This window comes from Camelina sativa, chromosome 2 (genome assembly GCF_030686135.1).
Source record: "Camelina sativa cultivar CO46 ecotype springtype chromosome 2, ASM3068613v1".
In the NCBI taxonomy this organism is placed as follows: Eukaryota; Viridiplantae; Streptophyta; class Magnoliopsida; order Brassicales; family Brassicaceae; genus Camelina; species Camelina sativa.
In genome coordinates this window covers 3,398,890-3,420,172 of record NC_141881.1, presented here as the reverse complement: position 1 = coordinate 3,420,172, position 21,283 = coordinate 3,398,890, and the positions used below count along the sequence as shown (strand labels likewise).

General features: G+C 36.2%; 3 protein-coding genes and 1 pseudogene across 15 annotated transcripts; 1 reads left to right on the top strand and 3 right to left on the bottom strand.

Annotated features, from left to right (window-relative positions):
- Nucleotides 1-42: 42 nt before the first annotated feature.
- On the bottom strand, nt 43-9,107 carry LOC104716685 (calcium-dependent protein kinase 31). Of its 2 annotated transcripts, XM_087480016.1 has the most exons (9): nt 9,070-9,107; nt 2,407-3,046; nt 1,851-1,994; nt 1,624-1,776; nt 1,218-1,330; nt 927-1,094; nt 713-840; nt 514-616; nt 43-426 (listed from the first exon to the last, which is right to left on the bottom strand). In XM_087480016.1, the coding sequence occupies exons 2-9, from the start codon at nt 2,963-2,965 to the stop codon at nt 361-363; spliced, it is 1,434 nt and encodes a 477-aa protein (XP_087336142.1). In that variant the 5' UTR covers nt 2,966-3,046; nt 9,070-9,107; the 3' UTR covers nt 43-360. The 2 variants fall into 2 exon arrangements, with proteins under 2 accessions (XP_087336142.1, XP_010432408.1); XM_010434106.3 differs by lacking the exon at nt 9,070-9,107 and having other exon boundaries at nt 2,407-3,097.
- A 385-nt stretch (nt 9,108-9,492) lies between these two features.
- On the bottom strand, nt 9,493-11,164 carry LOC104747925 (putative F-box only protein 15 pseudogene; annotated as a pseudogene). The gene is made up of 2 exons (XR_015573531.1): nt 9,892-11,164; nt 9,493-9,722 (listed from the first exon to the last, which is right to left on the bottom strand). The product of XR_015573531.1 is annotated as a putative F-box only protein 15 pseudogene (transcript).
- A 246-nt stretch (nt 11,165-11,410) lies between these two features.
- On the top strand, nt 11,411-15,471 carry LOC104716703 (uncharacterized). Of its 11 annotated transcripts, none has more exons than XR_015576930.1 (22): nt 11,411-11,679; nt 11,782-11,861; nt 12,005-12,091; nt 12,186-12,236; nt 12,304-12,421; nt 12,510-12,566; nt 12,680-12,744; nt 12,851-12,934; nt 13,032-13,082; nt 13,185-13,247; nt 13,335-13,381; nt 13,476-13,545; nt 13,634-13,696; nt 13,792-13,870; nt 13,985-14,023; nt 14,149-14,298; nt 14,406-14,483; nt 14,571-14,656; nt 14,747-14,795; nt 14,891-14,971; nt 15,063-15,156; nt 15,248-15,471. XR_015576930.1 is itself a non-coding variant. In XM_010434122.3 (22 exons), the coding sequence occupies exons 1-22, from the start codon at nt 11,562-11,564 to the stop codon at nt 15,295-15,297; spliced, it is 1,671 nt and encodes a 556-aa protein (XP_010432424.1). In that variant the 5' UTR covers nt 11,411-11,561; the 3' UTR covers nt 15,298-15,471. The 11 variants fall into 11 exon arrangements, 5 of the variants coding, with proteins under 5 accessions (XP_010432424.1, XP_010432432.1, XP_010432441.2 ...); XR_015576933.1 differs by having other exon boundaries at nt 14,118-14,298; XR_015576949.1 differs by having other exon boundaries at nt 13,792-13,881; nt 14,118-14,298.
- Nucleotides 15,472-18,217: 2,746 nt separating this feature from the next.
- Nucleotides 18,218-21,050, bottom strand: LOC104716725 (calcium-dependent protein kinase 31). Its single transcript, XM_010434150.3, has 8 exons — nt 20,333-21,050; nt 19,654-19,797; nt 19,415-19,567; nt 19,212-19,324; nt 18,931-19,098; nt 18,723-18,850; nt 18,505-18,604; nt 18,218-18,392 (listed from the first exon to the last, which is right to left on the bottom strand). Exons 1-8 carry the CDS (start codon nt 20,889-20,891, stop codon nt 18,303-18,305), a joined length of 1,455 nt encoding a protein of 484 aa, XP_010432452.1. The 5' UTR covers nt 20,892-21,050; the 3' UTR covers nt 18,218-18,302.
- Between the last annotated feature and the right edge of the window lie 233 nt (nt 21,051-21,283).

The following is a 21,283-nucleotide window of genomic DNA, read 5'->3' as shown; positions in this document are numbered from 1 at the left end:
CAGTCGCACTCATTGATTAATATAGGCTTGCAGACATAGAGATCACAAAAACAAAAAAGTTTCATATCACGCAATTGTACTTATTCTGTTTAGTTACAAGTTACAACCCAACTTTGAGTTTAAAAGCCAAGGCTCTGTCGGGTATGTAATCTATCTCTTAATTCTCAGCACACCAAATCTTTGAGATAAACCTAGTATTTATAGAATCATATTGACAAAGTTATCACACTTTATAATGAACACAATTAACACAAATACCAAAAGAATTAAATGAGTCCTTGATAGGGATTTTACAGCTCAAACTAACTCTCTCACTTTGGTTTTCTCCGATATGATTCAATTGATTGGAAGAAGTTCCCCTTATGCCCGCAGGCAGCTGTCACTTCTCATCATTGTGCGGAACTCATCAAAGTTTATTTTTCCATCCTGTAAAATAAAAACAAGGTTTCAAAAAACAAAAAACAGGTCTAATGTTTTATGTTTTATGTATTGGATTGGATTGGAAACACTTACATTATCAGTATCGAATTCGGTTATGATTTCTTTGATACTACCTTGTTCATCTTTTACACCATACTCCTTCATAGCCATCTCCAACTCTTCCTTTGTTAAGTGCCTTTTGTATAAGACAAACCATTTCACATTTTTAGTTTAAACTTTTATCTCATTGTTTCTATTGGCATCTGATAAGCAAAAGTGGAAAGAAACTTACCCGTCGTTGTCTTTGTCAAAGTGTTGGAATATTTTGTACAAATGATCATCTCTATCCAGTTTATATCTATGCATCGTCGCAGAGATAAACTCGTCTATGTCAATTGTTCCATTACCATCCACATCAGCCTGACATATATTTCTCTGTTATTCAAGATTTTGGATTTGACAAGTGATCAGAAAATGGCAAGTTAAAAGATGTGATGATAACTCACGGCTTCCATGAGTTCCTCCACTTCGGTTTTAGTGAGTTTAGATCCAAGTCTGGTCAGGCCTGTTTTGAGTTCTTGAAGTGTAATTGTGCCACTTTTGTCGGTATCAATGTTGGTGAACAGTGTCTTAAGACCTTTGATTTCCTCTTCTGATAGATTTGCTGCACTAACCTGCAAATCAGACGTATACATCATCACCGATGCTTCATACACAAAGAAAGATCATTTGCAAGGATATGACATGTGTCCAGTGACTAGAAAAGATAAATTAGAAAGAACCGGGACACTCTTTACCTTTAGAGCCACCTTCTTAAACTTGTTCATACGTCGAAACTCCTTCAAACGGGATAAAACAACTCCATCAATAGGCTTATCTGAAGCTTCTCCATCTTGCAGCCATGGATGTTCTATAAACAACAAACAAGGATTGTAGTAAAGCATTACAGACAGAACACAAACAAGACTTCAAGATTCTTTTAACTCCTAAACAGTGGAATTTTTATTGAGGAAACAAGATCTCCACAAACATATTGAACATAATTCTAGATTCTTGAAACTTCTTTTGGAACTCACCTAAATCCCACCCACCAAACACTAACAATGATGGCCCCATCTAATTTGAGTTCTTTAGAATCACAAACAGACAGAACATCTGTATTGGCTCTAGAACTATCTAGAAAAGAGAAATAAAGGAACTTACCAAGAACATCTGCAGCAGAGAACCGTTCCTTGGGGTTTTTAGTAAGCATCTTTTTGACAAGATGTTTTGCCTTCACAGATATCAAAGGCCATGGTTTGCTCTCATAATCAATTGCGTCTTTCAATACCTCTTTGAGCAGCTCTTCCTCAGTTTCTACACAACATAAAACCTATAAACTACAGATCAAACACCAAGAAGAAACAAATCCAGTAGCTTTAAGTTCTTACCGGCCTCATAGGGAGGTTTGCCACAGAGCAGGATGTACAAAATAATCCCTGCACTCCAAACGTCTGCTTCTTTCCCGTAATTTCCCTGTAATACTTCAGGAGCTACGTAGTAAGCACTCCCGACACGCTTCCGGTATACTTCTCCTGTTTTGGTTGGTTTCAGAACAATGCATTGAGTCAAACCATATGAGAAAAATAAGAACCAAAGTAACTAATATGGCATACCCTGAAAACAATCTGCTCAAGAGTAACCAAATCCGAATCTCTCTATGCATTAAAACAAAAGTAACCAAATTTTCTCATGACTGGAGCAACCAAACGCAGATTATGATACTAAAGATTATAGATTCAAAACATTTACATACCAAATCCAAATCTAGCAAACTCCTAAGATGATTATAACAAAGATCAACCTCAAAACAAAGTTTGTGAGTCCCAATCTCTGTACAAAGGAACAAAAGTCACCAAATTTCGCAAATTACTAATGCAAACTAACATAGTCGGATCCAAAACCTACCAAACTAACACACTCAAAGAAAGGAATCTCGGAGCTTACCTTCTTCGATAAAAACAGAACACCCAAAGTCAATAGCTTTGAGCACAGCATTCTTATCATTACTAGAGAGCAAGAAATTCTCAGGCTTTAGATCACGATGCATCACACCCATGAAATGGCAAACCTTTACAACATTCACAATAGGCCTAATCATCTCAACAGCATCTTTCTCAGAGTGACACTTGCCCGCATCGGACAAAGCTTCGATCTTTTTGAACAACTCACCACCGCCACAAAACTCCATAACGATATGTACCGACTCTTTATCCTCGTAAGCGCATTTGAACTCGACGATGTTTGGTTGACCAGACAAATGCTTCATGATACGAATCTCTCTCTTCACGGCTTGTTCGTCTTCTTCCTTCTTTAGATTCGTCTTGAGTATGGTTTTGCAGGCGTAAGTCGTACCTGTTGATTTCTCTATGCATCTTCTGGTTATACCGAATAGGCCTTTACCCAATTGCTCCTCGAGGATGTAAAGCTTTCTGATGTCCACGAATGGTTTCTCGAGTATGGTCTTCTTCGATGGTTTAGGGTCTTTACTGATGGAGCAACCCATTTAATCTGAGTTTGTAGATTATGATCTTTTGAGAAGAGAACCTCAAATTTTGTCAAAAATGTAAATGGGTTTTGAAAAGTTCTGATTTGTTATAAATTAGAGGATTTAGGGAACGAAATCTCTTGTCTTATTAATGATCAAACTCGAGGTTACAACATATATATAGAGTCTCATAAGAGACTAAGTACAAACCGACATAACTAAGGACATGGCCGAATGGGCCTTAGTATAATGGGCCGTAATTATAGAGCTAATAGACGGGCCGGTCAGATAGAGTCCACTAAGTGTTTTACAACACTCCCCCTTGGACGAGATGACCGTGCCTATGCTTGGATGGGATCGCTGCAATGTGCTTAGGGGATGCTGCCTCATTAAAACCTTACCAGGAAAACCCATTGGGACAAAACCTTGGTGAAGGAAAAAGAGTACAGCACACATTGCTCCCCCTGTTCCAAACATCACTCTAAGTCCTTGAGTCTCCGTATTCCAATCTGGTGCGTGAGCTTCTTGAATGTTGTTGTCGGTAATGCCTTGGTGAAGAGATCGGCTGAGTTGTCGCATGACTGAACTTGCACCACTTGAACTTCTCCGGCCTTTTGTAGAAGAACTTCGGCAAGATGTGCTTTGTCCGATCTCCCTTGATGTAACCTTCCTTGAGTTGTGCGATGCAGGTTGTATTGTCTTCATATAGTGCTATTGGCTCCTTATCATCAATATTGACCAAACACACTAAAATTTCTTTGCTATAACCTGCATTAACAAAACCAACTAAAACATCTTTGTTATAGTTAGTATAATATAAACCCAAATTTAAATGTTCCTTGTAGGCAACGTAATTAATACTTAATTTCACTCTAGTGCCTTTGGGTTAGTCAAGAACTGATTCTTGCTAGGAGGTTCACGGCAAAACTTATCTCTGGTCTAGTGTGGCTAGCCAAGAACATTAACCCTCCTATAGCACTGAGGTATGGCATATTAGGACCAATAACTTCTTTATTGTCCTTCTTAGGAGCAAATGGATCTTTTATCCACTTCTACACTTCTCACAATCATTGGGCTAGTCAATGAGTGAGCTTGCTCCATATTAAATCTCTTGAGTACCTTTTCTGTATATGCCATTTGATGCACAAGGATTTTATGTACTCAAGTTGTAACCCCAAACAGAATTTTGTCTTGCCTAGGTCTTTCATTTAGAATTCTCTCTTGAGATATTCTACTGTTTGGGCGATTTCCCAGAGGTTCTTAGGATATTCAAATTATCCTCATATACTGCTATGATTACAAATCCTTTGTTTGCAAACTTTCTTTATAAATACATGGACTGATGGGGTCATTTTATAGCCCTCTTTGACTTGGTACTTACTGAATCTATTGTACCATATACACCCATTTTGTTTCAGTCCAGTAAGGGATTTGTCTAGCCTAATGCAGTATTGTTGTCGAGAACTACTCTTATCTTTGAGTTCTATACCCTCTGGTAATCTCATTTTATTATCCAGTGGACTATATAAGTATGTGGTTACAACATCCATTAACCACAAATTACAGCCAGACTTATTAGATATCTAAAAGTCATTGCATCCATCACAGGGGAGCATGTCTCCTCATAATCTTTGCCAGGTCTTTGAGAGAATCCTTGTGCTACAAGCCGTGCTTTGTATCTCACATTTCATTTCTCTTTCTCACAAAGACCCACTTTTGTCCAACTGGCTTTAATTTCAGGTGTTATCCTTAAGGTCGGACCAAACACACTACTCTTCTTGTAAGAGTTAAGCTCTACGTCAATAGCTTCTTTGCTTTGAGTGCACTCTAATATAGACGTGGACTTTAGATCCTCATTTGTCTCAAGTGCTACCTTGTATAATATTTCTTTTAATGTCGACATCTTTGTGGTTCCATTATATTCCAGACATGATATAGTTTATTGAGATCTCATTGTTGTCAACTCCTTCAGGCTCTTGAGGTTCAGCGTCCTGAGCCTCATTTGGTGCCGTAGGAGTTTCTGTGACAACGTCTGGCTTTACTATAATTCCCTTAGCCTCGGTCTGATATGCACCTCTTTTTACTTTTCCGAGGAATCTTATCTTTGGAACCTTTCTGTAGCAACTTGATTATTGTGTTCCTTGTGAACATCAATACGTACTGGTGCATTGCAAGCTGGTATGTACGATTTTATTACTCTCTTTGGGTCAAATGGAATCTGGCAATTTATTAGCTAGCTTTCTTTGGACCTCTACATCACATGCTAGAGTCCTGAGGATCTTGCCAAATTAAGGATGTTTGATTCCATATTAATTCTTTGACCAGCTTGCTAGTCTCTCTCCACCTAACATAGGGAATTCGGATTCTGTAAACTTACAGTCCGCGTATCTGGCCACAAATAAATCACATGTGGTTGGCTCAAGATACTTTATAATGGTGGGAGACTCATATCCAACGTATATTCCCATTCTTCTTTGAGATCCCATCTTAATGGATGCAACATAAACGGCACACCCGAATATTGTTTTAGATGGGATATGTCTGGCTAATGACCCGTTGGGAATATCTATTCTCACTAGATGGCCTGATGCGTATAAGTTCTGACCGTGTGTCCCCAAGCCGACACAGAGAGCTTCTCACGCATTAACAATGGTCGAGCTATTAATTGTATTTGTTTAATGAAGGATTCAGCTAATTAGCTAATCCGTTTTGTGTATGAACATGTTCCACAGGATGTTCCACACTCACCCCCATGGACATACAGAAATCATTAAACGCTTGGGATGTAAAGTCTTAATGTGCTCTTAATCTTATGATTTGAGCTAATAGCCTAGCAAATGCTAGGTTTCTTGTGGATAACAAGCATACGTGGAACCATCTGAATGATGTATCTATCATCAGCATGAAATATCAAAATGTCCCACATGGTGGGTGTATTGGTCCACATATGTCACCTTGTATCCTTTCCAGAAAATTTCTTTGCTGACTTTTACTTGTGATGGTCTTATAATAAGTTTCCCTTGTGCACATGCTACACAAGTGAGATTTTAGGGAAAACTTTTCTTTCTTTGAGGATGTGCCCTTTCGAACTCTTAATTAGTTTACGCATCATGTTCGAACCCGGCTGGCCAAGCCGGTCATGACATAAAGTGAATTATTCGTTGAACATTTTCTTTCTTTGCTTTGCCAAGTTAGCTTCTATCATGTTAATCTTAGCATGGTATAAACCAGAGGCTAGTGCAGGTATAGTCTCTAGGATCTTCTTTTGTCCTTTCACATTTTCTGTAATGTAGAGGAACTCTTTAGATCCTTCACCCTTGGTTTCAATATGATAACCATTTGATCTTATATCTTTAAAGCTCAATAAGCTTCTCTTAGAGCTGGGTGAGTATAAAGCATCACATAACTCAATGTGTGTGCCGTGAGGCAACAGAATGTGAGCCTGGCCGTAGCCTTCAATAAAATTGCTATACCCGCAATTGTACTAACATTGGCACCTATTATTATATGTCCTTGACCATTTCTATAAATAGGACAATAATTTTATGTTTTAAACTTGCAAATATATAATGAAGGAAATAGTAATTCAATCAAATTCAAAGCATAGAAACTAAGTTAATACACCACATGAGTTTAAATATTTTTCTTTAGGCAATTACAAATCTCATAATCCAATTTAGTCATCATTCTCATGGTTGAAATTTCCTTCACCATCGAGATGAACCAGGTTAGATTTCTGGATTTATTTTCTTTATTTCAAATTCTCTTAGTAGAGATCAACAAGGTGCTTTAGGAGTTCTGCATGTCTTTATCTAATGGTTTTCTATACCATAATTATTATTACAAGTGGACTTGGTCTTATGTTGCGGGTTTAGATAACCTGCGGCCTCTACACCAACCAAGGTCGAAGCCTAATTGGTTTCTATGGCCTTGACCATAATTATTTCCTTGGTAAGTCCCACGACCTGGACCAACATGTCCGCGGCCTCCTCGTCTAGCCTGGCCTACTCGACCACCACGTCCTCTACCACCACGGCCACGGCCGTAGTGTCTTTCTCTGTGGACATAGTTGGTCTCATTAGACTCTTTTAGGCTCTTGAGGATTTTCTTTGTAATGTCAACCTTGTGAGTTTCATTGCACTTACCATTTATAATTGCTCATTGATTTGCTCAGCAAGCAGCCAACAAGATATGAGATCTGCATGGGTCTTAAACCCCTTAGTGTGATAAGCAGAGAATATCTTCTCTAGCAAATCCTTCTTAGTAATCTCAGTACCATACAACCTTAGGATAGAGACAATCTTAAAAGCTCTGAGTTATACTCATCCAAGGATTTGAAGTCCTGGATCCTTAGGTCTTTCTAATCGAATTGAGCCTTTGGTAGGAGCACCATCTGTTGGTGTCCATATTTGTTTTTCAACTCTGTCCAAAGGTCAATAGGATTTTCTATGGTGAGGTACTGATTCTTGAGACTCTCAACAAGGTGTGCATATGCATAATCACCTTATATATATTTTCTTAGTGCAATGATCATCATTCTTAATACACTCACATAGGTCCTTTGATTTTTAGGTTAATACAGAACATGCACCCGATTATATCATGCGGTTTTTAAGACCGAACCATGTAATTAATTTGGATCATGCCATGCGGTATTTGAGACCGAACCATGGAATTGTTTTAGTTCTAGGTCATGCGGTATTTGAGACCGAAACATGCCTTGCCTTTATTCATAATTTCGAACTTAGGTCATGCGGTATTTGAGACCGAAACATGCCTTTATTATACTCAATTTTGTGGCTTTAATATGCATGCAAGACAACAAATCCTAGATAGATACTAGCATGCAAAGTTTTCCTTATTTCTAGATAGGATTTCCTTTTCTATGTTTTCCTATTCAGTCTAGGATTTAGTAATTATTTTCTTAAGAGTTTTAGATAATTACCATAATTAATTAGGAACTTATCCTAACCAATATTTTAATTTCCGATCTCATGTTTTAATTTATAGAATCTTAACAAAATTTTTTATTTTAATCGGATATACTCTTAGAATATTAAAGTAAATTTTACTTAAATTTTAGGATAATGACTTAAGGTTTTGAAAATTATCCTAATTGATTCTAGACATGTTCATGCTCGAAATTTTGAGGTTCCATGGCCGAAAATTATCCAGGAAATCTATGTTCAAGCTTTGTCTAAGAATTCCTAAGAATTTAATCATGCAACCGATTTTACTAGAACAAGTCTTTAATTAATTCTACTTGATCTGATTTCTATATGATGCATGAATGATCCAAGTTTTAATTTCCTAGAACAATTTGTTTTAATTTGATCCTTATGAATCTAAATCAGTTCTAGGTTTTTATGCAACAATCAAGCAATTCAATCAACAATTTTCAAGCTTGATATTATTTTGTGCAATTTAACAAATAATCTAACAACCTAAGCAATCCGATTTTAAGTCTTAGGGTTTTAGGGAATTTAAACTTTGTTAGATTGTGTACTTGGATGTTTTAGGGTTCTTTAGCTTTAAGTCCAAATTCGAGTTATAGGGTTTTAAGGATGTTTAGATCTTTGTTTACCTTCACCGATTTGGATTCTGACTGGTATGGACCGGGAGCTAAAGACCTTGGTAATTCCTCTCTTCCTTGCTCATGAACTGCTTCCGGCGAACAGCTTCTCTCGATCAGCTCCTTACGAACTCACCCCCGAAACCGCGAACCAGCGAACCTCGATCAGGTTTTGTTAAGAACTTGATCACGAGCTAAGGATGCTCGTGGATCAGTAAGAGATCTTCGAGACAAAGAAGATGAATCTCGAAGAAGAAGAAGAAGGCGGTTTAGGGTTTTAGGGAAGAAGAGAGAATCGGCGGCTGCCTTAGGGTTTTAGGGTTTTGAGACTATCGTGCTGATAACGTGTTAAATTAGAGGATTTAGGGAACGAAATCTCTTGTCTTATTAATGATCAAACTCGAGGTTACAACATATATATAGAGTCCCATAAGAGACTAAGTACAAACCGACATAACTAAAGACATGGTCGAATGGGCCTTAGTACAATGGGCCGTAACTATAGAGCTAATAGACGGGCCGGTCAGATAGAGTCCACTAAGTGTTTTACTTTTATTTTGTTTATGAAGGTCATTGTTCTTCCAGGCTAGTGCCAACTGCCAAGTTGCCAACATTTAGACTAAAAATTTTGGTCTTTAAATATTCAAACTGGTCATTTCTTTATATGATTTTTACTTAGTCCACGAAGACTTTTTAAAAAATTCAATTAAATTATTGGTCTTTAGATATTTTGACGTGTTGATTAACTCAATTTGATCTATACAAGTGGTAGACTTTACTCAACATTGATAGTGGTCTTTAAGCTTAGGTGAGGGACTAAAACTTTCAATTTCATACATTTGAAACCAACGAGTTAACCAATCTTACATAATTTAGTGGAAATATAAATATAATTCCACAAAAAATTACTTCTCCTAAAGAAGTTTCACGAGCTTTCAAGGAACAAAGGGATCAAGAAGCAAGAAAAGAAAAGTTTTGGGTATTTTTACTTTAGATTCTTGCAAAACGTCTTGTAAATTGTTATCTCTTTGGATGTAACTAACATATGACAAGTATTTGCGTCCATTACAAAATTTTCAGATTGTTTTTCTTTTTCTTACCAAACCCTAAAACCCTACAAGCTCACACCATTGCTAAGGGATTTCTAGATAGCGGCTGCAGTCTCCATTGCATAACCTCTCGGCCAAGGGAGTACACATGCTACTGTAGACCAAAAAGTAAAACTTCTCAAGATCATTACAGAATCCAAAACCAGTAGCGTATGCCAATAACATATGTATAGCTGATTTCAACACACATGGTACGTAGAAGGATCAACAAACACAAAGAAAACCAAAAGACAAAAACAGAGTTTTAAGAACAAGAAACAAACCTCTTATTCTGGAACTGGAATCAGACTTGGAACATACGCGTAGCTACAAATATACGACTGTAACGCTTCATGTCGCCCTGTTTCAATTTGTTTTCTGATCCCACCTTCATCAATTTGGTAAAGAATGATGCAAGTACACCACTTTTCATCTTTTTTTTTCACTAGCCTCACACCATATATCATGATACTGTTGTGCTTGCCAATGTAGTGTCCCGGAAGAGACTTCTTAAAATAATACTGTAACGCCGGAAGATGAGGGCGAGTGACATTAAAATATCTGCTAAACGAAACAACCCTGTCACTCAACTTGTTTGTCACAAACACCTCAATATCCATTGACGATCCTTCACCATGTTGTAGTAACAAAGAGAGTCTATCGCCTTTGAAACAGCCTAAGCTTCGAGTTTTACAATTAGGACAAACGTATCTGTCCTGTCGATATTTACAACAGGGACAAACGCATATGTCCTTAAACGTTTCCATGGAAAAATCAAACTTTAGGATAATAAACTCTTCCTTCTCTTTACGTTTAGCAATCCAATACATATTACCCTTCAATGACACACCTCTGCACTGAGTATCTACAGCCCAATCAAACTTAGCACCAAGAGTTCTCCATGAATCAGACTTGAATTCATATATCTCACACTCTGGATCACCAACAGACAGAGGACCAGAAAACCTCAAGATCTTGTAGTTATGGCGACATGTATTGTCGTATCCAATCCCAAAGAAATCAGCTCCAGAGTAACAGGCCAACGGTTCGATCCATTTGATTTTCCTCGTTACCGGATTCCATACTGCGAGAGTGGCGCCTCTTATGTGTCGGAAACTCGAGTCATGACACATACAAAGCATGAGTCCATCACAGTGAACCATAGAAACACTCAGATATGGTTCATGAAACATGTCTGGGATTGGTGAATCTTTATGGATTCCGGTCACCGGATCCATGATTTGAACCGTCTGACGATCATCGATCCTTATGAAACGTTCCGGAGAGCGATCCAAGTGATTGTACATGAATCTCTTGTCGGTGATGAGATCGTACCATTGCTTGCACGTCGACTTGAATCGGTTCAAAGACTCAGCAGGAGTCCTGCTTAGTATTTCTTCTATTAGCTCAGGTGGCAACGACCGCTTCGATGTTTCTTCCATTGACGCTCGCTGTATAATCGAAACTTCAATTGTAAGGTTTCTTCTTCTTAGGATTGTGAAAGTTAGGTTTAGGTTATGACGTTAGGGTTTAGGTGTCGAGTTGTGATCAACCGAACCAAAACTATTACGGTTTAACCGAGCCGAAATACCATTCGAATTGAAGTAAACCAAAAACGTTGAGGGTTCCGAAATATAAATATTAGCAGCAAAATTTAAATATTTTCTCGTTCTCAATTTTATATAACAAATTTTGATTTATAAAAAAAAAAAAAAAAATCAAAGTCTTATTATAAAATCATTAATTCAACCTATACTGTATATTAAAGTGTATAATCATTTAAGCAACCTGAAAAAATAAAAAGTTCGGGACACGTGGGGGAATACTAGTGGTTGAATACAATTGTTCCTGGAAAAGAAGTCTATGATTGGATTGGGGAAACCAGAGTCGCATTTTGTAGTTTCCGATCGGACATTAAAACAAACAGTTGGTGTGCGTTTCGTAATTGGAAGGGATGAAGTACGTGCTGGTGACTGGAGGAGTGGTGAGTGGGCTTGGCAAAGGCGTTACAGCTAGTAGTATCGGCGTCGTGCTTAAAGCTTGTGGCCTTCGAGTTACCTCCATTAAAATTGGTTTTAAGATCTCTTCTCTCTCTCTGCACTCCTCTGTTTATTAGTTTCACACAATAAAGTTTGAGCCTTTTTTTGTTTTGAATTGGAATTGATCTTATACAGATCCATATTTGAACACTGATGCTGGTACTATGTCCCCTTTTGAACATGGAGAGGTCTTTGTACTCGATGATGGTGGAGAGGTTTTCTTGTTTTCTTTACACTCTACACTACTACTGTTTCGTAAACCCATCTCTCTCAATCTCACTCACTGATACATGTATAGTTGCTATAAGAATGTAATATACATCGCTGTTTGACTCTGTGTTCATCACCATGTCTAAAGGTTGACCTTGATTTGGGGAACTACGAAAGATTTCTCGATGTGACACTAACCAAGGACAACAACATAACCACTGGAAAGATTTATCAGGTACTCATATATATACAATTTGTTGTGTTAGATATGTATGCGGTTATCTTTAACGTGCTTAATGAACGTTTTACCCTTTTTCCTTCTCAACCAGTCTGTTCTTGACAAGGAACGCAAAGGCGACTACCTTGGGAAGACTGTTCAGGTAGATTGTGTTGTTAGCTCATGTGATGTGATGTGATTCCAATTTAAATCCGGGTTTTGTTTTTAAGGTTGTTCCACACATTACTGATGCAATCAAGGGTTGGATTGAGTCAGTCTCTTTGATTCCTGTGGATGGGAAGGAAGGCCAAGCTGATGTTTGTGTTATTGAGCTGGGAGGAACTGTTGGTACGTTACCATACCATTCATATCTTGGTTCTCGTTTGCTTAAAAGATCCTTAAATCTACGTTTCTTTTTCTGCTGCTTATACTATAGGTGACATCGAATCAATGCCTTTTATCGAGGCCTTGAGACAATTGTCATTCTCAGTCGGTAAGCCTGTACATGAATCTTCCTCCTCTGAGGCAACTACGTATGCTTTCTTTCAGTGGTTCTCTACTTTTTATTCTTGATGATGTTTGTTTGTTCATATTTCCCCTTGCTAGGACAAGAAAACTTTTGCCTGATTCACGTGAGCTTGATTCCCGTTCTGGGGGTTGTTGGAGAACAGGTAGATTTCTTACCTGCTTAAGCATCCCATTTAAACTTTACATCCCATTTCCATTTAAACTTTACATCCCATTTAAACTTTAAATTCTGTTTTAACCTTCATGCAGAAAACAAAGCCAACCCAACACAGTGTCCGAGAACTAAGAGCTTTGGGATTGACTCCTCACTTTTTGGCATGTCGCTCTGCTGAGGTTATCACTTCGAAATTTACTCAGATCAGTTATAATTTGCATACACCTCGGAAAAATTATGACGTCTCACAGTTCATGTTTTTTTTTTTCCCTACAGCCACTGCTGGAAACTACAAAGGCAAAATTGTCTCAGTTTTGTCATGTGGCGGTATAAGTTTTGTATGAAGTGTATGTTATGTATTCACTGAACTGATGTATATCTTATGCGGTTGGGATCTCATATCACTTGATGACTGATGACTTCTTACAGGCAGCTAATATTCTCAATATCCATGATGTTCCAAACATTTGGCATGTTCCTCTCCTACTCCGTGTAAGTTGGATGCTTTTTAGGCTCTTCCAAGAAAAGGAAATAGAAATATGTGTTTTGTTATTGAAGTTGTTTTCCATGTATTTGCAGAATCAAAACGCACATCACTCGATTCTCAAACAACTGAATCTAACTAGGTTAGTTTCATTTCTTACGGTGTTCATTACATCCGATATCATAATTGAACACTTTCAGCGTAACATGAGATTCCATATAACTCATCTTTTTCAGCGTTGCAACAGAACCTGATCTGGATAGCTGGACTAAGATGGCTGAGACTTTTGATAACTTGACAAATCATGTGTGTATTTTACAACTGGCTAGTACAACTTTGTTTTAGAGCCTTGACTTTTCTTATTCAAAGAGACTGTTCCTTTTCTTATGCACAGGTCAAAATTGCTATGGTTGGAAAGTACATTGGTCTAACGGATTCTTATCTGTCGGTTGTTAAGGTAAACTAGGAAAGTAAATCTTAGACTTTGGTCTTCTACCGCATTTGCTTTGCTCTTCATTTTTTCCTTCTTCATTTTTTCCTTCTTCATTGCAGGCCCTTCTTCATGCCTGCATTGCATGTTCATTGAAGCCACACATCGAATGGATTGCAGCTTCAGATCTTGATGACGAAAGTGAGAAATCGGTATATATTATTAATGACTTTGATCTTCCTGAAACTTACTGATCCAGATTTTTTACTTTCACTATCACTGTTTTCCTTTTAAGCATCACTTTCTCCTTTGCAGACTCCGGAGGCACATGCTGCTGCTTGGAAGATCTTGAAGGTGAGAAGTTCAGTCTTAGGATTCTCTGATTTGAATATTTAGTCCATAACCTCTCCACATGTGTATTAAAAAGGAGACATTTGTTTGCCGACAGACAATATAGTCTATGATTTTGTTGTTTGCAGAGCGCAGAATGCATCCTGGTTCCTGGTGGTTTTGGAGATCGTGGCGTGAACGGAATGGTTTTAGCAGCCAAATACGCTAGAGACAACAAAATTCCTTATCTTGGTATCTGCTTGGGGATGCAAATTGCAGTAATTGAGTTTGCCAGATCTGTAAGAAATATAGTATCTTGTAAACTCTGAACTAACAGCTTCAACTTGCTGTCTTCCAAAGACTATTTCTTATCTTTCTTCTTCTTATTCTCTGACATTGGTTTCAGGTTTTGGGCTTGGAAAGAGCGAATAGCACCGAGTTTGATGCTCAGACACCTGACCCTGTTGTTATATTTATGCCAGAAGTATGTATTCCAAACATGTATTCAGAAACCTATCAATGGAGTCCGTTCCGTTCATTCTCTCACTGTTGTTGATATTACCCCTTACAGGGCTCAAGAACACATATGGGAAGCACAATGAGACTTGGATCCCGAAGAACACATTTACAGAACCGAGACTCTCTCACTTCAAAACTGTAAGTTTGCACTTATCTTTGCCGTTTCCTTGTAGTTTCCAGTTCACGGTTTAAAGATAGCAAGTTGTTTTTACTCCGGGCATTTACCAGATACGGTGACGTTTGTTACCTAGACGAAAGGCATAGGCACCGTTACGAGGTTGGTATTTCATTAACGGTGGTAAGCTTGTCTAAAGTGAATGTATGTATAACAACGATGTGACAAAAGTTGTATTTATATAATATTGATGGTAGGTGAATCCAGAAGTAGCTCAAGTACTTGAAGAAGCTGGTTTAAGACTTGTGGGTAAAGATGATACAGGGAAACGAGTTGAGGTATAGAAAAAGAAGAAAGCACCATCTTAGTGTTTGGTCTCTTGTCTTGGTTTTGTTTTTCTCTGCAACATCATTTTGTTGGTTTCAACAGGTGATTGAGTTTCAAGATCATCCATTTTATGTTGGAGTTCAGTTTCATCCAGAGTTTAAGTCAAGACCCACTAGACCTTCTCCTCTGTTTTTAGGCAAGTCTTGATTCTTCTGACAAACATTTGTCTCATATTCCTGATCGTAGAAGCTCGATTCAGATTTGTAATATGGAAAAATCTTTTACAGGGTTTATATTGGCTGCGAGGAAGCTTCTTCAGGCACATTTGAGCAATTGAGTTGAAAGCTCTTCATTTCCTCGTTTATACATTTTGTACATATATATTTACGAATAAAGCCGATTGAGAATACATTTTGTCTTAAAACTGAAAGGCAGGCAAAAGACATCTTCTCTTACAAGCGACAACATTGACATGTAAAGCTGCTTAATAATTTAAGATTTTTTACATCCAGTTTAGGTGTCCTGTGTTTTTTTGTTAGCACGCTGCAACTGATCGTGATAAAACCAGTTTAACATTAGTTTTTTCACTAAGAAAAAACATGATTGGAAACTAAAATAAATAATATCCTCAACTGAATAATATAATTTACTTTGTGGGATAAGTTCCTTCACTCTGAGTATTATTCCATCTCAAATATATATATATATATATATATATATATATATATATATTAACTATCAATCAATTGCATTAATAAAATTGGGTTGAATATTATTTAACCCATCCATCTTAAAAAAAAAGTAGATGAACACTTATCCTGTATAATTAATTTTCTTTTTTTTTTTGAAGCTTTTTTTCTACTTTTTAAGTTGAATGAATTGAATAGTTTTTTGCAACCTCTTCAATTTGAATGGTGAAAATTGGTTGAATAATTTATGCAACCTCTTCAACATTTTCTAAGGTGCATTGTTTTCTCCCAAGCTTGCTCTCTATTTAACTTAAGGCATCATTTTTTCTTTTTCTCTATGAATTAATTCGACGCTAGCGATGTCATATCTTTGTTTATGGTTGTTGTTGAATTGTGGGGTTGGTTCTAGTTTGGGCTATGTTTAACTACTTAACAATTGTGGGGTTGTGTATTTACATATATTTATTACCGAGTGTTATAAAGGAAACAAAAAGGTATTTTAACCATTATTTATAAATCATATAACCAATAACACATGATTTTGATAATTATTTTAAAATTAATGACTGAATAACAAATAATTTTTGTTTGGATTTTCAAATCTATTTCGTCTTAAAAAACTGAAAGGCAGACAAAGACATCTTCTCTGACAACATTGACATGTAAATCTGCGTAATTATTTAAGACTTTCTACTTCTTGTTTTAGTTTTTCAGTTTAGGTGTCATGTGTTTTCGTTAGCACGATGCACACTGATGTGATAAAAACCAGTCACATTAGTTTTAGTCGCTAAGAAAACAACATGATTGAAAACTAAAATAAATAACATCCTCAACTGAATAATATAATTCTATGTAGAGAATATTCCTTTAAATTTGTGTGATAAGTTCCTTCATTGTGATTATTTTTGCATCTCAATTAGATTTTTTTTAAAGTATCAATCGATTGCATCAATAAAATTGGGCTGAATATCATTTATCTTATTCATCATAAAAAAAGTGGATGAACAAGTTGAACTTTTTTCCTGTATAATTAATTTTATTTTTTCAACTTTTTTTTTGTTGGGAAACTTTTTCTCAACGTTTTTAGTTGAATGTATTGGATAATTTTTTTCAACCACTTCAATTCAAATGGCGAAAATTGGTTGAATAATTTTTTCAACTTCTTCAATATCTGCTGTGCAATATCTTCAATGCCCATTATTTTCTCCCAAACTTGCTCTCTATTTAGTTTAAGACATCATTTTTTTTGTTCTCTATGAATTTATTCGACGCTAGCGATGTCATATCTTTGTTTATGGTTGTTGTTGAATTGTGGGGTTGGTTCTAGTTTGGGCTATGTTTAACTACTTAACAATTAATGAAAACTGGCTTAGTGATAATGTATAATTTTTGGTATGGTCAACTATGAATTTACAATATCCATAACTAGTATCAAAACATTGAAGCTACTAATTTTTTTTTAAGCATAGAAGTATCATTAATTAAAAGAATGGTCATTAATCTCGCTGATTTTATTGCATTAGTTTTTGCCTTTGTTCCCCCCCACCCCTAATTTAATAGATTAATGGCTATATTTGGAGTGTATTTACGTATATTTATTACTGAGTGTTACAAAGGAAAAAAAACAATAGGATTTTAACCATTATTTATAAATCAGATAACCAATAACACATGATTTTGTTATTTTAAAATCAATGATTGAGTAACACATAGTTTTTGTTTGGATTTTCAAATCCATTAAACTCCATGAACCAATAACTCCCCCCTAGTTTGAAAACATTTTTTTGTTAAATTTAAAGAAAAACTTATTTTAAAACTTTTTTGTGTCAGAATTCTCATTTTAAAACAATTTATTAAAAATTAGTTGAAAAAACTTTAAGTGTTAAATTTGAACTGCGTATAAACATTTTGAACTTGTACACCAAGCTTACAAACCAGTAGGATGGGACAAGATGTTAAGTCCAGTTTGTTTTTAACATATTTAAAATTTAATACTTAAGTTTTGAAAACAATTTTTCTATTAAATTTAAAGATTAAAAAATGATTAAAATTAGTTGAAAAAATCAATAGTATTACATCTAATTGTTTTTGTAATCTGTTTTTAATATGTTTTATGTAATGTTTGTTTAAACTTTTATAAAATGCTATAATTTTTAAGTTTTGTAAAGTAGAAAATGTTTAAATATTTATACAAAATAAATTATATTTCTATAATTATAATTTTCAAAATATATTTTTTAAAAGTTTAAGGACCCAAAATAATGATCTACCACTAGAGGCATACAATTTTACTGTTTCTGTAAAAAAGTTTTAACCAAATAATTTTAATAAATTGAATATTAAAATATTTCTAACCCCACTTAAGCATCCTTTTTTATCTTTCCGATTGGAGATCTCTAACAATTTATTTGATGGGACTTGTCTCGTACGTTTTGCTGTGTAATTTGGCTCTTTTTATTAGAGAGAGATTACTGAAGATGAGAAGGGAAAGAGAGGCTTTGTTAACGCAAATATTTGAAACCATATTAAATATGTTAACGCACTTGACAGTTTATGATATAACACAAATACGAAAAGAATGACTCCTTTTAATTAAGTGGATTTTACAAGAAAGTAAGTTATTCAAGAACTAATAAGAGCATACAAATATGATTCAGTTGACGGGAAGAAGTTCCCCTTGTGGCAGCAGGCTGCTGTCACTTCTCATCATTGTGCGGAACTCATCAAAGTTTATTTTTCCATCCTGTAACACAGAGTTGCATGTTCATTACTAACAAGGTTTCAAAAAACAAAAAGCAGGTCTAATGTTTTATGTTTTATGTATTGGATTCATGGATTGGATTGGACAAACTTACATTATCGGTATCGACTTCAGTAATGATTTCTTTGATACTACCTTCATCTTTTACACCATACTCCTTCATAGCCATCTCCAACTCTTCCTTCGTTATGTGCCTTCAATAACCATTTCACATTTTAGTTAAAACTTTTATCTCACTGTTCCTCTCAAGAACATTTCTCGATCTGTTTCTATTGACATATGATAACTAAGCAAAAGTGGAAAGAAACTTACCCGTCGCTGTCTTTGTCAAAGTGCTGAAATAATTTGTACAAATGATCATCTCTATCCAGTTTATATCTATGCATCGTTGCAGAGATAAACTCGTCTACGTCGATTGTTCCATTGCCATCCACATCAGCCTGAAATGTTTTTCTCTTTCTTTTGGATAAAAGAGGCATGATGATATGATATAGAGTTAAAAGACATGATGATAACTCACGGCTTTCATGAGTTCCTCCACTTCGGATTTAGTGAGTTTAGATCCAAGTCTGGTCAGGCCTGTTTTGAGTTCTTGAAGAGTAATTGTACCACTTTTATCGGTATCTATGTTGGTGAAGAGTGTCTTAAGACCTTTGATTTCCTCTTCTGATAGATTTGCTGCACTAACCTGCAAATCAGATTGCACGCATCATAAACCGATGCTTCATACACAATTATAGAAGAAAGATCATCTGCAAGGGGAATGTAACATAGATTAGAAAGAACCGGGACACTCTTTACCTTTAGAGCTACCTTCTTAAACTTGTTCATATGTCGGAACTCCTTCAAACGGGATAAAACAACACCATCAATAGGCTGATCTGAAGCTTCTCCGTCTTTCAGCCATGGATGTTCTATATACAACAAACAAAGATTGTAGTAAAGCATTACAGACAGAACAAGAACAAGACTTCAAGATTCACATAGTGTCCTTGTAAGCTTACCAAGAACATCTGCAGCAGAGAATCGCTCCTTGGGGTTTTTAGTAAGCATCTTTTTGACAAGATGCTGTGCCTTCACAGATATTGAAGGCCATGGTTTGCTCTTATAATCAATTTCATCTCTCAGTACCTCCTTGAGCAGGTCTTCCTCAGTTTCTACAATTTATACACAAGATAAGCCTATAAATTACTTACAGATCAAACACCAAGAAGAAACAAATCCAGCAGCATTAAGTTTTTACCGGACACATAGGGAGGTTTGCCACAGAGCAGGATGTACAAAATAATCCCTGCACTCCAAATGTCAGCTTCTTTCCCATATTTTCCCTTTAATACTTCAGGAGCAACGTAGTAAGCACTCCCAACACGATCCTGGTATAATTCTCCTGTTTTTGTTTGTTTCAGAAACAAATGCATCAAATCAACCATATGAAAATAAGAGTAACCAAACTTTATCATGACTGAAGCAACCAAACACAGATTCTAAAACTAATGTCACTTGTGCAAGACAAATATTATATATTTAAAACATTTACATACCAAATCCAAATCTAGCAAACTCCTAAGATGATTATATCAAATATCAACCTCTAGCCTCAGCTTTGAGTTCCAAATCTCTATGCATAGAAACAAAAGTCACTAAATTTTGCAAATGACTAAAGGCTAAAAGCAAACAGACACAAACTAACATACTCGGTAAAGACATAACACACTCAAAGAAAGGAATCTCTGAGCTCAAAGATCAACCTCTAGCCTCAGTTTTGATAAAACATAAACCCAATTCTATAATACTAAAGAACAACCTCTAAACTCAGTTTGTAAGCCCAAATCTTGATTCAAAGGAACAAAAGTCACCAAATTTATCTCATGACTAAAGCAAACTTAACATACTCAAAGAAAGGAATTTATCTCTGAGCTCACCTTCTTCGATAAAGACAGAACACCCAAAGTCAATAGCTTTGAGCACAGCATCGTCACCATTACTCGAAAGCAAGAAATTCTCAGGCTTTAAATCACGATGCATCACACCCATGAAATGGCAATTCTTCACAACATTCACAATAGGCCTAATGATCTCAACAGCATCTTTCTCAGAGTAAAACTTGCCAGCATCGGACAAAGCTTCGATTTTTTTAAACAACTCACCACCGCCACAAAACTCCATAACGATATGTACAGCATTTTTATCCTCGTAAGCACATTTGAACTCGACGATGTTTGGTTGACCAGACAAATGGTTCATGATACGAATCTCTCTCTTCACGGCTTCTTCATCTTCTTCCTTCTTTAGATTCTTCTTGAGTATGGTTTTGCAGGCGTAAGTCGTGTTAGTGGATCTCTCAACGCATTTTCGAGTTATACCGAATTGGCCTTCACCCAATTTCTCCCCGAGGATGTAAAGCTTTTTGATGTCTATGAATGGTTTCTCGAGTATCGTCTTCTTCGATGGTTTTGGGTCTTTACTGATGAAGCAACCCATTTAATCTGATTGTGAGTTTTTTCAGAAACCCTTGTGGATTGATTGAAGAAGATGAGATTTTTGGAGGAACTCAAACTTGAGATGGATTTTAGATTTTTAATGGAGAGAAGAATCTGAAGTCTGGACACTGTAGTACGTTTGGTATTTTTAAGTCAATGGACAATGGTCTTTAAAATATTCAAATTTATTGTTTTTTTTGTTACATAGAAAAAGTTGGGACACAACACAAGCTAAAACACTCTGACTTAGCTAGAAGGTTCGTAACGATGGTGTCATCTTACCTTAAGGGTGTTCGGACCCAACTTACATTGGTTGAGTCTGTGTCTAGGTGAAATGTGCTAAAGTTCTCCTAAAGAAGGGTGCTGCAGAGTAAATTTGCAACTAAACAAAGA

Coding starts and splice junctions, on each gene's coding strand:
- LOC104716703 (XM_010434122.3), top strand. CDS start 11,562: ATGAAGTACGTGCTGGTGACTGGAGGAGTGGTGAGTGGGCTTGGCAAA. Junction 12,935..13,031: donor TGGCATGTCGCTCTGCTGAG/GTTATCACTTCG, acceptor TTTTCCCTACAG/CCACTGCTGGAAACTACAAA. Junction 14,796..14,890: donor GGCATAGGCACCGTTACGAG/GTTGGTATTTCA, acceptor TATTGATGGTAG/GTGAATCCAGAAGTAGCTCA.
- LOC104716725 (XM_010434150.3), bottom strand. CDS start 20,891: ATGGGTTGCTTCATCAGTAAAGACCCAAAACCATCGAAGAAGACGATA. Junction 19,325..19,414: donor CTCTGCTGCAGATGTTCTTG/GTAAGCTTACAA, acceptor TGTTGTATATAG/AACATCCATGGCTGAAAGAC. Junction 18,393..18,504: donor CTGAAGTCGATACCGATAAT/GTAAGTTTGTCC, acceptor TCTGTGTTACAG/GATGGAAAAATAAACTTTGA.
- LOC104716685 (XM_087480016.1), bottom strand. CDS start 2,965: ATGGGTTGCTCCATCAGTAAAGACCCTAAACCATCGAAGAAGACCATA. Junction 1,095..1,217: donor TTAAGAAGGTGGCTCTAAAG/GTAAAGAGTGTC, acceptor TCTGATTTGCAG/GTTAGTGCAGCAAATCTATC. Junction 427..513: donor CCGAATTCGATACTGATAAT/GTAAGTGTTTCC, acceptor TTTATTTTACAG/GATGGAAAAATAAACTTTGA.